The sequence below is a fragment of the Varroa jacobsoni genome, unplaced genomic scaffold, assembly GCF_002532875.2.
Source record: "Varroa jacobsoni isolate VJ856 unplaced genomic scaffold, vjacob_1.0 scaffold_602, whole genome shotgun sequence".
NCBI lineage: Eukaryota > Metazoa > Arthropoda > Arachnida > Mesostigmata > Varroidae > Varroa > Varroa jacobsoni.
In genome coordinates, this window is record NW_019213504.1 from 388,171 (window position 1) to 401,825 (window position 13,655).

Here is a 13,655-nt window from a genome sequence, read left to right on the forward strand (position 1 = left end):
CAGGCTGCGGCCGTTTCTCGATAACCACAGTGATATATGCGCACCTATGGGAATGAAAGTAGGTGGATGGTTGAGCAGAGTATTGTGATTGACGAATACCAATTCTTTTTAAATACAAAGTTGAAACGACGATGATGAAAAAGGCCACCACGGCCCAAGTTATACAGATTAGATGCTTGAAAACTATGCGTGAATAGAGGTACGAATAGAAAGGCGAAAAAAAGGACTCTAAAGTAAGAGCAAACGATAAAAAAAAAGTGCAATAAAATAAAGGCTGATTGTGGCATTGTCGCAGCCAACTTAACGCCGTTTCTGACTAATGACGCTTTTCCTACGAGGCAGTAGGGTTGCGGCGGCAGTAGTAGTGCTGAAAATGAAGATGGTTGCAACCATCACTGGAGCAGTGGGGACGACGGCTCCCGAATGGAGGAGCAAAAGACAGCTGCACGGGGTGTAAAGCGCTTACGCTGTCACTAAAACCAGCAGCAATAGAAGTTAATACAACTACTTCTTGTGGATCCCCTAGGGTGTTTTCCTGGCTAAAACACGGCGCCCTGCTACACAAATGTGTCACGGCTACGTACTATTGCAGGAAATCCTTTCTTTGCGTGGGTTATAGTGAAAGGATTTGAGCGACGCCAAACCGAAGGCGAGGAGAAATAAGGCCGGACGCACTTATTCATCAGGATCTACCCAGTCAGACATCGTTGATAGTAGCTGACTCTGTTGTGGTAGACAGCTAAGGCCAGAAACAGAGTCGACTAGACTCCTTTATCATTGATAATTGAGTTGCACTATTCAAGGCAGAGCAGGTTACGTTAGTGAAGGCTAACCGAGGAGGAATACTGACCTGCACAAGCTTCAATTTGGTTCTACGCCGGCAGTACAGAGTGAAAGCGGACGCCTCAAGGCAGGAGAAGAATCTCGGTTCGACACCAGAGGAAAGGTATCGAATCTTCCCGTACTCTTATTGATTTGCATAATGCGCTGCGACTATCTGGATATTGGTGCGTGACCTTCCGCACCACGATACCATAAAACGAAGACTATACGAGATTGAATTTTACAAGAGTCATCAATAATTAGTAGTTCAACAGTAATTGACCCAAAGCTTGTTACACTAAAATCTTCTATCTAACGAATTCAGTGGCTAAATATTTACGTTGTACACAAACATGTTTAAAAGAAAACCCGTTCCTTTTGTTATTTAATGACCTAGTCAGTTTCTGTAGTACATTATAGTTGACTGTTCATGATGTTGCACTGGTCGGTCGTTGAAAGCAAGCTTTATCTGTTTGTATGTATATATTCTTTTGTATTGGTCCCATTTAACGTGTCGTTGGATCAGCCAACGCCAGTGATTAGGCCAGAGCTGTCAAGTACCGGTTTGCGCTTCTTATTTTTCCTTTAAAAGACAAAGCTCAATCAAAGAAAGCGGATAGGCTATACTGAATATACCTGCCGTGCATTAGAGTTAAGACCGGTACAAATCAATACTGCCGCTTCTGCCTGCATCTATGAATAAACAAAGCGTCTTCCTACCGCTGTAATTAGTATTGCCTTCGTTAGCGTCGTGTGCACGCACCGTATGTCGCACACGCACATCTTAGAGAGTGGATAAGTGTGTGCTGTAAATGAGAACATCGCGTGTTCTCAACAAACGGGTGATAGCTTAAATAAAATATCAGACCTGGCTTTTGCGTCTCCCCTAGCCTAAACTGTGGAATCTCTGAGCTATCAGCCACGTCGTCCATGGCAGGACCGATTGATCCTGCAACCACCCTAATTTAGCTCAGCCTAGCATTGTACCAGCAGCTAGGGCTGTGAACAGCCCTACACGACGAAGACATCGTCCGCGGCTACTGCCAGCAGTTAAAGCCGGCAACGATTGTTCGCTTTTGCCCCTTAGATTGCATTGTACACTCTAACAATGATGATGATAGTGTGCAGGTACGTCGGCGAACCGGCAGCGAGGCTATTCAAATTCGGCTGGTCCTCTACACCAAGCTACCGACGTTGTATACACATATGGAAATGTCTGTACATATATACACGATGCACATGGCCAGAACTAGGCCATATTCAGGAGGGGGAGGGGGGGGGGAAAATTTCAAAGAAGTCCGCCCGCATGTTTGTCAGTGCCGTAGGTCAAGATTTCTAGACGCGGCCGGCGACAACATTTTTAGTCGCTGTAGAAGCAGTCGTAGCATCGCGGCCGACTCAACTTCATTTCCGCATCGGGCTGGTTTTGCAATGCCGCCCAGCTCAAACCCATGCCGGCTGTTCACAAACCAGCAATGCCTGGCTAATCCAGTCCAACTCGAAACAGCAAAACACCCTTTGGCCTCCCCGCATATATATTCTTGAGTTACTCATAGCTATCTCAATCGCTTTTTCTCGTTCAAAACAAACTTTTGCCCGTGCCTTTATTATTACCCTGTTTCTCACCTGTGCGGTATCTGTCGCACTTGATCTCTGGTCTTGCTTCATCCTCTAACTAGACGGATCGCAGTAGAAACCAACGTATCCGGAACACGCGCCTACAACTGATAGGTGATTATTCCTTGTCCTATTCTTTTTTCGTCTGTCGAAATGCACGGAAGCGTATTGATACTGTCTTATAATTCACAAACTATGCTTTCCGTGAAGTTAAAGCGTTCATTTATACGTGTGCCAGCCAGCCATACATTTAGAGCACTGGCGTACACTACGGCTCTTAGTGGGATTCCCGGGGCGGATATCAAAAGGAAGGGAAACAATAGAGAGCTAGGAAAGACCGCTACATGAATTTGTATTCAGAAGAAACTCAGATGAGTTCACATCGACGTATAGCTGGTGCTCGAAGGTAGCGGCAATCGCCTAGTGCTAACATCGCAGTATCACGCGGAGATACTGGTAGGAGACGAAATCTTATATATACGTAAGTTCGATTCTGCTGTCTCCATGCTTGGCGTTAAGAACGAGCGCGTCAACACATCTATAATTTAATACATAATAGTAACAGTATGAGTTTGTTGCTGGTATTGTTTTGCAGTGAAGTAGATTGACTGCTAAATATTTCGGCGCAGTACGGCACCATGTCCTTGGCATTAGCGGACAAATGTACTGACGGCAATGTCGAATTCTATAGACGCCTTATCAGCCAGAACCGAAGTGAGCATTGGCACCTTTGTATTCCTTTGAGGTATTTGTTTCATTCAGCTCGCACGCATTTGCTTTGCTATGTAGAGTAAGCAAGCTGCCAATATGCCTATAGGCTTTCTTATTGCTACACAATCTGTCAACGGTTGACTTTGGTTTCCGTGTCGCAAGCCCTGCTGATACTACTCCCGCTATTCCAACAAAGAAACATTATACATTTGATATACAATAAATCCGAGAACCAATTAAAGGTGGAATATTTTTAGACACTAAGTTGCTCGGCTCATTGTTAGTCGGTATGGCCTCTGCGACTTTGGTCGGCGGCGACGGCAGCAGCAGCGGACTCACTGAGCTAGGGGCCAGATAGCTAGAATAAGTTTTATATTGCAATAGTGCGGGATATTAGAAGCTATCTTCTCATATTGTAGACCAAGCCTCATCGACACTAGATGCCATCCAGAAGCCAACGAAAAAGAGCAAAGGAGGGGTTAACTCAATGAACGTTGGGAAATCCATTGGCAGTGTAGGTTGTTGGAGACCTCGAATGGATGCGCCGCCTCCGTGGCCAACAGCAGACGATGTCAAAGTCGACGAAGTGACGGAATTAGTTTCTGTGAAAAGCTTCCTTTCTCTATTTGTCTTATCTCTTTCTGTCTGTGTTGTTCCTTATCGATCATTATCACCTTTCTCCTCCTTCGCTTCCTCTCTTGGATGAAAAGCGACATGACGTGTGTGTTTGCCACCCAGCCAGCTATCAGATAAATAATGCGTAGATGGGCTAAACAGCCATCGAACGTCACTGGCAGCAGCGGCAGAAGTCTCGACGTCGACCGCCAGCACCATCTCGTCGCCGGTGCTGCTGCAATAACGTAACAGCAGCGGCAGCAATATCAGCCAGTCTTTGTTCAATTTTTTGAATTGGCTGGCTTGATCTGGGTTGCCCGGGTGAGCGTCCGTGACCACTAGACTGCTAACGACAACTACGACTTGCGGCCGCAGCTGCAGGAAAACCCGTATCCGCTCAGTCGCTAGCCATTCCCCAGCTGCTTTTTTTCGCTCGTGTCGTTCGATCCATCGCCGATGTTTCTTTCTATCGCTAACGCTACTGTTCGTAGTAGTAGTGGTAGTAGTTGTAGTTGTCCTTGCTTTCTCCCTCTCGTCGTTCTCTTTTCGTTTATTTCTCCGGCGTCGCCGACCTGATTTCGAGCAAATTCCAAGCAGGTTTCTCTTCCGACCGGTCGGATAAGAGAGATGGCCTTTTCTTCTGAGTGAAGCCTGGATGAAGGGCCTACCTCTTCTTGTTGCATGGCGCGCCGCTTCTTCACGCTTCTTCAAAGAAGCATACGGTGCAGCAGCACTAACAGTAACAAACAATAACAGCCAATGGAAAAGCTACAGGCTTCCAGAACGTAGACGAGGATATAGACAACTTACTCTTTTATGGTGACTATACGACGATACTCTGCTACTGCTGTTGGCTAAGAATGCCGGCAACTGAGGATACCGAACGACACGGAAGAGGTAGATATACTCTGCGGATTTCTGCAGTGGTAGCCTGAACTTTGACATGTTACTTTAGTTCAGCGTCCAACACCACTGCAAGTGTGCGCATGCTTCTGCGTGCTCCACCCGCTCTAAGACTACGGCGGCAGAAACTTGATGATTCGGCGAGTGCTCCACATTTATGAAGTACACAAGTACTGAGGCACATCCACATCTAAATATATATGCAGGTTCATACAGACACGCACATATGTGTGCGCGTAGCGGGAATATAGACCAAACACCGCACAAATTCGTGGGAAGAATAGAACGACGGGCGCTGCCGTTACAGCGGATCAGCCCTGGCACCTACCAGACTATCGGCAACGACAAAGATCCAAGACAGACAAAAGAGACGCACACTAAACACGACGCAAACACAGACAAATCCAGCCACTGGACGAAGCGTTTTTTTCTAAACAAGAGCAAAGGCAAAAGGACAAAACAAGAAGCGCAAGAACGAGGGAGCTTGTCTGCGCCAATGAGCTGACGCCTGGAGGACGCCCAAGAGGAGGGGTGAACTCGGCTGCTTATCGAACATCGGGAAAACGAGCAGGAGGAAGAAACGCCAACTGAAGCTGGTAGAGAAAAGTGGCGGATACCGAAATTGATGGACCGAATAGACACATGGCTTGCTGCCGTACCGCCACTATCGTTGTCGCCGTGGCTGACGCAGCAGTGCTCTAGGCAGCAGGAAAAAAGGAAGACCAAATGACTGCGGTGGCGAAAGCTGGGTCGAGACGATGACCAAATTTAGGAGAGACATGCAGCCGAGATAGAGGGTTGCAGAAGCGACACTTCCCATAATGTCAGAGATTGTTAGAGTAGGGCGTGCTATAGTGAATAACTTGTTCTCTTTGTAGAAGGCTGCATATGAGTGTTGCTTGGGAGCATGAAGCAGAAATCGAGTAGAAAGGGTTCGATAGCGTGGGCGAACGCCAAACGTAAAGACACGTCAAATATCTAGAAGCTACGTCCACACGCACCTATATATATATATATATATATATATATATATAGGTGCATGTGGACGTAGAGAATTTGAGTCTTGTCTTACTCTGTATGAGAGATTCTAAGACCTTTCAGGTCTGACGAAAGATAGCCGTTTAGGTGCGTCGAGACCGTCGTGCTGTCATGTGATCCAAGATAACGAGTCGGTAAGCAATATATTTGTGAGCGTTTGGCGAAAGCGACAGGTCTCGGGATATGAACGTTAATGCGTAAACTGTAGGCATATATTGTGGGGGGGGGAGGAAAGCTATTAACACTTTTACAGGTGACCAGTGCGCTTATTTGTCTAACAGATCATTAGAGTTACATGTAACTAAAGCCACGTATATACCTATCGGATGGAAAGCGTTGGAGGTGACTCGCAAAACTGATTTTTTATCCTCACCCCACCGCGCACAGAAATTCTATCACATCTGTGAGGCTGCCCGATACTTCTATATTGTTTATAAGGGCTTAGCAATAAGCTGATTCAATATTGAATTATACATTAAAATAATAGTATTGAATTTTCTTCACGAACCTCGTCATCTCTAGATTTCTGAACATTTCATATATGTATTAGCACAAATACGAACATTAAGAAGCTATCGTGAAATCATAGAGAACTTCACAAAGTGACTTAAGTTCTCCAGTTCAAACTAAACCCGCGACGAAACGAGCACAAAATGCAGCTACTATTTTGTTCCCTTCACATAATTGGCACTTACATTTTCCTGGTGGGACATTGGTTTGTTGCATCCATCGGTGACCGGGTGGGTGTGAGTAACGGGCCTGTTCCTGGATGAGGGTGGTCATGGGGGGATGGGGTACCGGAGGCGGGGGATTCACCGGAATTACCGGCGGCGGAGGGTTCGTGTACGCCGTTGTGCCGGTTGTGCCGGACACGGTCACTGAAATAGTCGGTGGCACCAGCTGTTGCTGGAGACCGTGCTGCTGCTGCTGCTGTTGTTGTTGTTGACCGCTGTTTTGTTGCTGCTGCTGCTGCTGCTGCTGCTGTTGTTGTTGTTGCAGCGCCGCAGTCTGTTGTTGTTGCTGGTGGGCAACCGCGGCCTGTTGTTCGTAAGCCTGACGTGAGCCTGTGCTATAGCCGATATCCATCAACTGGTTAACCGCCGCGCGAACCAATCACCCGCCCGCGATGAATCGCGAGCGAACGACCAGTGCAACTTCAACAACAGGGGATGACAATTAGGACGACTGGTGTTGTCTTTAACCTACGTCGTCCTCCTCGTCGTCAGCGTTTTCAACGTGTCCACGCAGCTGATTCTACCGCTGGAGGTGGTAGGCGGCGCTGTGCCTGTGCCTATTGTTCCGTTAATAATATCTGTAATACTTATACCTCTATGTTCAGTTGGCGCTGCCGATGTTATTGCTGGTTGGCGGATAGATCGTCCGACGAATACTGTCTTGTCGCAATCGGTTGATATCGTTGCCTGTTAACTGTGGTCTGACGTTAAGAAGTTGAAGTTGCAGTGAGTAAATATAATAACAATAGTTATGAGCGAACAGCTTGACACAAGTGCTGATAACGATGAGGACTGATTTGTCGGGAAAACAGGATTTTGTCAATTGTTATGTCTTTTTCAATTTAAACAGAATCAAAATGTCTTTTCCAATAAATTTTATCGTATACTTTTTATATACAGCTGCTGCTTCGTTGGGTCTTGACTGTTGTCAGTTGTTTGTTTCTAATTAGGCGTTCGAATCAGTCAAGTAGCAGACAGTCACCTACTGAACAGACATACATGCATGCATGCATACATACAGATGCACGCGTCTCCTTTTTTATGAGACTTGGCTAATTTATCTTTTTGTTGTTTGTTAATCTGTTCAATGCTGTCCTGCTGTTGAAGTCTGCCCGTCTTTTATCAAACTCTGTCGTATCAGAATTACGTATGCGGAAAATGTACGTTGTTTGTCTGGGTTGACGCTCGCTGGCGGGTGACGATCCTGAGGCGGGATTTTTGAATCGCTTTTCTGAAGACCACTTCTGACTCGAGGAATAAAAGTTAGTGTATATATATTTATATATATATATATATATATATATATATAGAATATTCTACCAAAAAGGTGAAATAGGTCGTTTTTCCTTTTTGACTTGTAGCTGTTGCTATTGTCACAATTATTCTTGACGTATCGCTTGTTCTTTCTATATATCCCCTTAAATTTTATTTGCTATCGTCGCTGTTGTTGGATGGCTTACGTTTTCCTTAGTGTTATTTTGAAAAAGCATACTTCTATTATGTCTTCGACGTCATCGCTTCGCCCTATTCATGTATAACTGTCGATGAAGGTCTAAGGTGGGTGTTCGCGTTACTGTAGATGTATCTGCTGTTGTGACGGTTATATGTTTGTTGCTAAAAATACACTCTTGACCGGAGCAACTTGAGCTTGTATCTTCTTTTTATTGTTGTCTTCGTCGTCGTTACGTTTACTGTGTGTTGTATGGCGTGACTTGAGCGTGAGCTACGAACTTCGTGTATACTGACCGTATGCCTTAGGTAAATGCGTAGCGGAAAATAATGATTTATCTTCGGTCTGTGCCTTTGTGTGGGTCGCTGCTTCGCCCCTTTTGTAGTTGTAGGGTATTATTGTATTATCGTGGATTAGTTGGATAGTAATTATTTAGTAGACTGGTTATAGGAATAGTTCTATGCGTTGAAATTGAAGATGGCTTTCGCGGTTGAGCTTGCAGGCAACCTGGGCGGCAGGCGGTCATAAGCGATAAGGGGACTGCTGGTAACTGGTCTCGTACCGTGTATATCGTACTGTATGCCGTATTAAATGGTTTTCCGCCTTGTTTCCCTTTTTCCGTTCGGTTTCACTCTTTGATTCTAATTGTCGCGTCTCTATCTTGAGTCTTCTTTTTTATCGTCTTCGCTGTTACTGTGGCCACTCGTTTCATTACGACGATGTCAATCCCCTTCGCTCTTCGACTTGTTCCGTTTTTTCTGCCCGAACACGATACAACACGTCTGCTGCTGCTTTTTCCGTAGCGGTTGCTGGTGTTGCTGCTGCTGCTCTGCTACGCGAGGCGCTGCCGTTGCTGTGTAAGCTCACAATCAATGCCCCGGGCTCAATCGACTGACGTTCGAGCTCGAGTGACCTGGCGGCCGGCTAGCTCATCCGCTTACGTTGGGGTCGCCACCTTCACCGAAGCTAGCATGCCGCGCTCGGGCCGAAGACGAACAGGAGTAGCTTCTCAGGCGTCCTGTTGAAGCTGTACCCGTTAGCCGGAGCCGCATGACTGCCACTGATTCTGGGCCAGAAAGAGGCCGTGCCAACAAGTGCACCACCTGTCTGCTGTCCACCGATTACTAAGTCGCGCTCAATCCGTTCGCCAGCCACGTCCCTCAGACGTTCGCCATCGATGTTCTTCTAGCCGGTTTCTAAGTGGCGCAAGATGCGGGCAAGTACCACCAGGGTACTTGGAGCCCGCACCTCATCGCCAACGAAGACCGACCACTGGCTGGAGAGGGTCCCCAGGGTCTCCTTTATGGGACTCTTCGCTTTCCTAGCTGGCAACTATCGTTTATTTGCTCGCCCCCCTACACAACGAACACTGACTTGGTGCTGTCTGTGTCGCGAGTTTGTTTACAATAATCTACAGAGTCGACATATACAAGTGAGTCGTCCCTATAACACTTAACTCATAAACGTTGACTTCTCGCAGTTACGCGCGCACCCCTTGCTCACGAACACACATACACACACACACACATTTACAAACGGACAGGACAGAATCGGTCCTCCGGTCACGCTCCAACATGCGTCAGTCTCTACTCCGTCAATCCGTCATTTCAACATTCGCGGCAGGACACCCACGCACGCATCCATTATAGGCAACACACGTACACTCATATGGCAGGAACCACTCCGCGTTAGCGGCTGTTTGTTGTTCCACAATGCTGTCTGTCGGCGGTCAGACTCTTGTCGTCTTGCTGTTTCTGTAGTTGTTGTTGATCGCGCCGACTTTGCAAGCCGAACTTCCTGGTGACCCCATCACTGACCGTTTTTAATGCCGTCGCTCCTTCTTGGTTTTTATCTTTTACTTTTCCACGCGCCGAATGTCCTCCACGCACACAACGATGCTGATCGAAATACAAGTCACTGCTCCAAGGCCATTGCACTCGTCCAGAGTCCGTTTGTCACTCTCACCTGACCTCAACTCACGTCCGGTGATAAACTACGCACCGCTTAGTCGATCGGTGAAGAACTTCCTTGTCGTTACTGAATAATAATTGTGCAGAGATAGTGTCAACTGTATTAGTGATTTTTAAGATTCAACTGCATTTGGGATAACTCACACTTCCAGGCAACCGGAGGAAATGAATAATGACACACTTACACAATGGCGCAAATTGTTTTCGAAGGCGACGAATACAACGAACAACGGGATTTGGTAGCAGGTGTTTTTCTTTTTTAGGCGGAGAGAGGAAGGGAGGCAGGGAGGGAGAACCCCGCACTGAGAACTGCTGGATCCCTCTTCTAGATTTATTGCACAATTAACTAATTATAATAACCTTTCTTTTCAGCTGGTGCGACAAGCGATATTTCGAACGAACGGTGTTTTTGGCCGGCTTGGATAATCCTCACCCGGTACTCGGAGCTAACCAGAAAGGACAAGACTCAACACGAACAGAGGTTTGGAATGAAGAAACGTGTGTGTACGCAATATACGCGCGTACCTCTGCCAGCCTTTCTCTTTCGTATTTTGATTTTGGTCTGTTTTTCCCGTTTGTTGCGAACCTTCGAGCGTCGATTGCAGGATTAGTTATTGTACTAACAGTTGTAGTAAAAATGGCCACACTACAGGCGGCTTTGCGCGCGGCGCGGGTTTCAGTGCCAGCATTCCGAGGGCAACATAGTTGATTCGCGCAAAGTTCTTCCCGTTTTCCTAACTTATATCTTTTTTTTTTTTCCTATATTCATGTCTCAGGTGATTTTTATCTATCCTTGTTGTTCTTTTTTTTTCGCTGTCATATAAGTTGCTCTCTTTCTCACGCACCGTAGAGACGGAAAAATCACTGCGTCAGCACTTGCTTCGTCTCACTTACTAGTTTTCCTTTAGGGTTTGATTCTACGATTCCTGATCCTGCACCGGGGCCTCAATGCCAAAACTTTTACAGCTGCTATCGTCGGAATCCAGCTAATGTTTCTGTTGGCTACCGTGGACCAGACAAACGATCTTGAGAATCGGTGGCAGGGATCCTTACGTTAAACTATATGAAAACGCGTACCAGCGCTGTCATTACCTCTGCACCGCTATCATACTAGTTCTAACCAGAATGGCGTATCGTTTTCCTCGTTAACGTCGTCCCTGCAGGCCCGTCGTTCGATCGCTCGCCTCTGCACACACATGTATACGACAACATCAAATTACGAACGGACAAAACTAGGCCGCCGACCCATTTCGCTGGCTCAGCGATGCGCTTCAGATCGGCAGGTAGGCAGACAAGCAAGCCGGTTCGTCGCCGGATCGCGGATTAGCTCTTCTCCACAGTCCACACCACCACTCCAGCGCCTCAGCGCTCCAGCACCTTTGCCTCTGTCTCCGGCCACTCGTGCTCTGGCTGTATTCTCTCGTCGCTTACCGAGACAGTAGAGTAACCGACTGCGATCACCGCACCGACCGACCGACCGACTGACTGACTGACTGACTGACTGCTGGTCGTCGTCGTCGTCCCGTGTACCGTCTTCCTCTCGTCGTGCTGTCTAGTCTGACTGCGCGGTCTCCCTGCTCTCCTACTGCTGCAGCTGCTGCTGCTGCTGCTGCTGAGACCACTGCGGCTGCCGCTGCTGCTACCACTGTCCCGATCGTCCGCTATCTCTTGGAGGAGACAGCCGCGAACGTTGAGCAGCCTTGCTGGCCCGGCTGCCTAGCTCACACCCTATGGCCTACTGCACCACCGTCCTACAGTATCGCCTGTCTGCAACGAAGCAACCAGCCGGTCGTAACCATCGTGCTGAGGCAGAGGGAACCGAGTCGGCGTCGTGCGAGCACCCGGAGCGCCAAAGAGGGAGAGGAGACTTCAGGCGGAGGAGGAAAGCACGCGGTAGCGCTGGCAAAGCAATGGCGCGCATGCGCGCCGTGTCCACCGAACTTGCTGCGGTAAGTGCGTCCTGCTGAGTGCGTGTCTGTGTACCGCTGACGAATCGACAACGCGCAACGACCGACGACTCGCTCTCTGTGTTGCTCTCGCCAGTAGTGATGCCTGTGCGAAAAAGAAGGTCTCTACAAACGCCTTGCAGCGCCACAGCTTCGACTACTCACAAAAGCAGCAGCAGCAGACGATTGTCGAGCCGTTAGCTGGTTTGCGTCGTGCCTTTGGATCTTGGCGCCTTTGGCCCGTCGATGTTCTGCTGCTAGCAATGCTGTGTAGGTCTGTGCTTATATGAGTCTGTGAGAGAGTGCCCGCATGTGCGTTCGTATGTGTGCCTGCGGGTGTATGTATGTGTAACGGGTTGCTGCTGCTGTGTAAGAGTGGCCGGATGTCTGAAGTGTCTGGTAATAGTGGCAGTAGCAGCATGTGGGGATGCGCCTTTCCGATCTCGGGAGAGAGGCGGAATGGAGAGGATGAAAAGTACTTGAGGGAACAGACAGACCTCTCTTCCAGCGATCTTCGTTCTTGTGCTTTTTCGTCCGTTTGTTCGGGGCCTGGCTGTTACCCTGCCTTGCCCAGCGGAATACCGCTGTTCGTGCTCCGTGCTGTACGTAATCTGTAGGCAGTCGCGCTCCATAGCGCGTGGCCCCTCGAGCAGCACCGTTATATGAACGGAGCAGCAGCAGTCCAGGAAACAACCGACGGAAAAGGGCTAAAAAAACTGAAGCAGTTTGCCCCTGTTGTGTGCCGCTGCTCTTAGTAGTTGTAAGATGGTAGTATCATATTTTTGCCCTCGTCCCTTATTCCCAACACAATCATACACAATCATACTTGACCGTGTACACTCGTACCACTTAGAAGCAGCAGCAGGCGATTGCCACATGAAGCACACATTATGAACCGAACTCTTCTTACAGCCGTCACTACCATCGTTACCGATGCTGGAAAGGGAATGAAGTCTTGGGGCCTCAAGGATCTACTTTGTTATTTCTCCTGACTGTAGCAACAGGAGCAGCGTCAGTAATGTTAGCAACGGCGCCAGCTGAAAGGACGTTGCTCTAAAAGTGCAGGATGCCAGCACCCGGTGGCTGGCTACCGATTCAGTTTGTACTGCCAAGGGCGCGCTGTTTTCCCTGCTCAAAGCCTCCTTTCTGCTGCTCCGGAGGCCTCACCTCCTCCGATACCTTCTCTTCCGGTTCCGCAGCAGCGGAAGTAGCAGCAGTCGCGGCGGCAGGAGCAACATTGGACGCCGAACATCAGCCAGCAACGCGGCAGTTTCGGCAGCTGCTGTGGGTCCACCTGAGTCCATAAAACTCGTGGAACTCTTTTCTATTGCCATCATGCTACGATCTGCCGCAGCGCATCCCAGTCAGATTCAAACTGAGCTTATAACTCATCCTGCAATTTGATTCAGAAAGGACCTCTAACAGGACCGGCTTCTCTTAAGGTCCTTCTTTCCGGCAACAAAGCGCACCGAAACTGCTGATGCCGCCCCTAGCAGCGTCCCACAGATAACAAACCCGCCGCATGATGGTACGAATTTCGTCTATGTGTAGTTCTCGCCCCATCCGAGAGGGGCGCTCGCAAACGACAACATAAGAGCTTCACGTCAAGTCGCGGGCATCACACGCCTTCAAATTCGGGTTACCAGGAAAGTATCCAGTCTATTTACACCATAAATAGCCATCATTTTGCATAGTAAATAAAATTAGTATAACACCTTTATAAAATTATGCCAGGTAAAATATGCTCTATTGCAGGGTACGTTAGCTAAAGGGTTGCCTTGATACTTTTCCTCATGTCAGACTGGTTGATCGACAGTTTGTCCTCTTCGAACGCGTTACCTTTTACGTA

At 48.0% G+C, this 13,655-nt stretch overlaps 1 protein-coding gene across 2 annotated transcripts in view; it reads right to left on the minus strand.

Moving 5' to 3' along the window:
* LOC111261861 (band 7 protein AGAP004871) overlaps nt 1-12,189 on the minus strand; it is a 329,925-nt gene extending 317,736 nt beyond the window's left edge. For both annotated transcript variants that reach the window (XM_086968873.1, XM_086968872.1), the window contains exon 1: nt 6,402-12,189. In XM_086968873.1, coding sequence (XP_086824999.1) covers nt 6,402-6,792 — 391 coding nt within the window. In that variant the 5' untranslated portion in view covers nt 6,793-12,189. The remainder of the gene's footprint in view (nt 1-6,401) is intronic.
* Between the last annotated feature and the right edge of the window lie 1,466 nt (nt 12,190-13,655).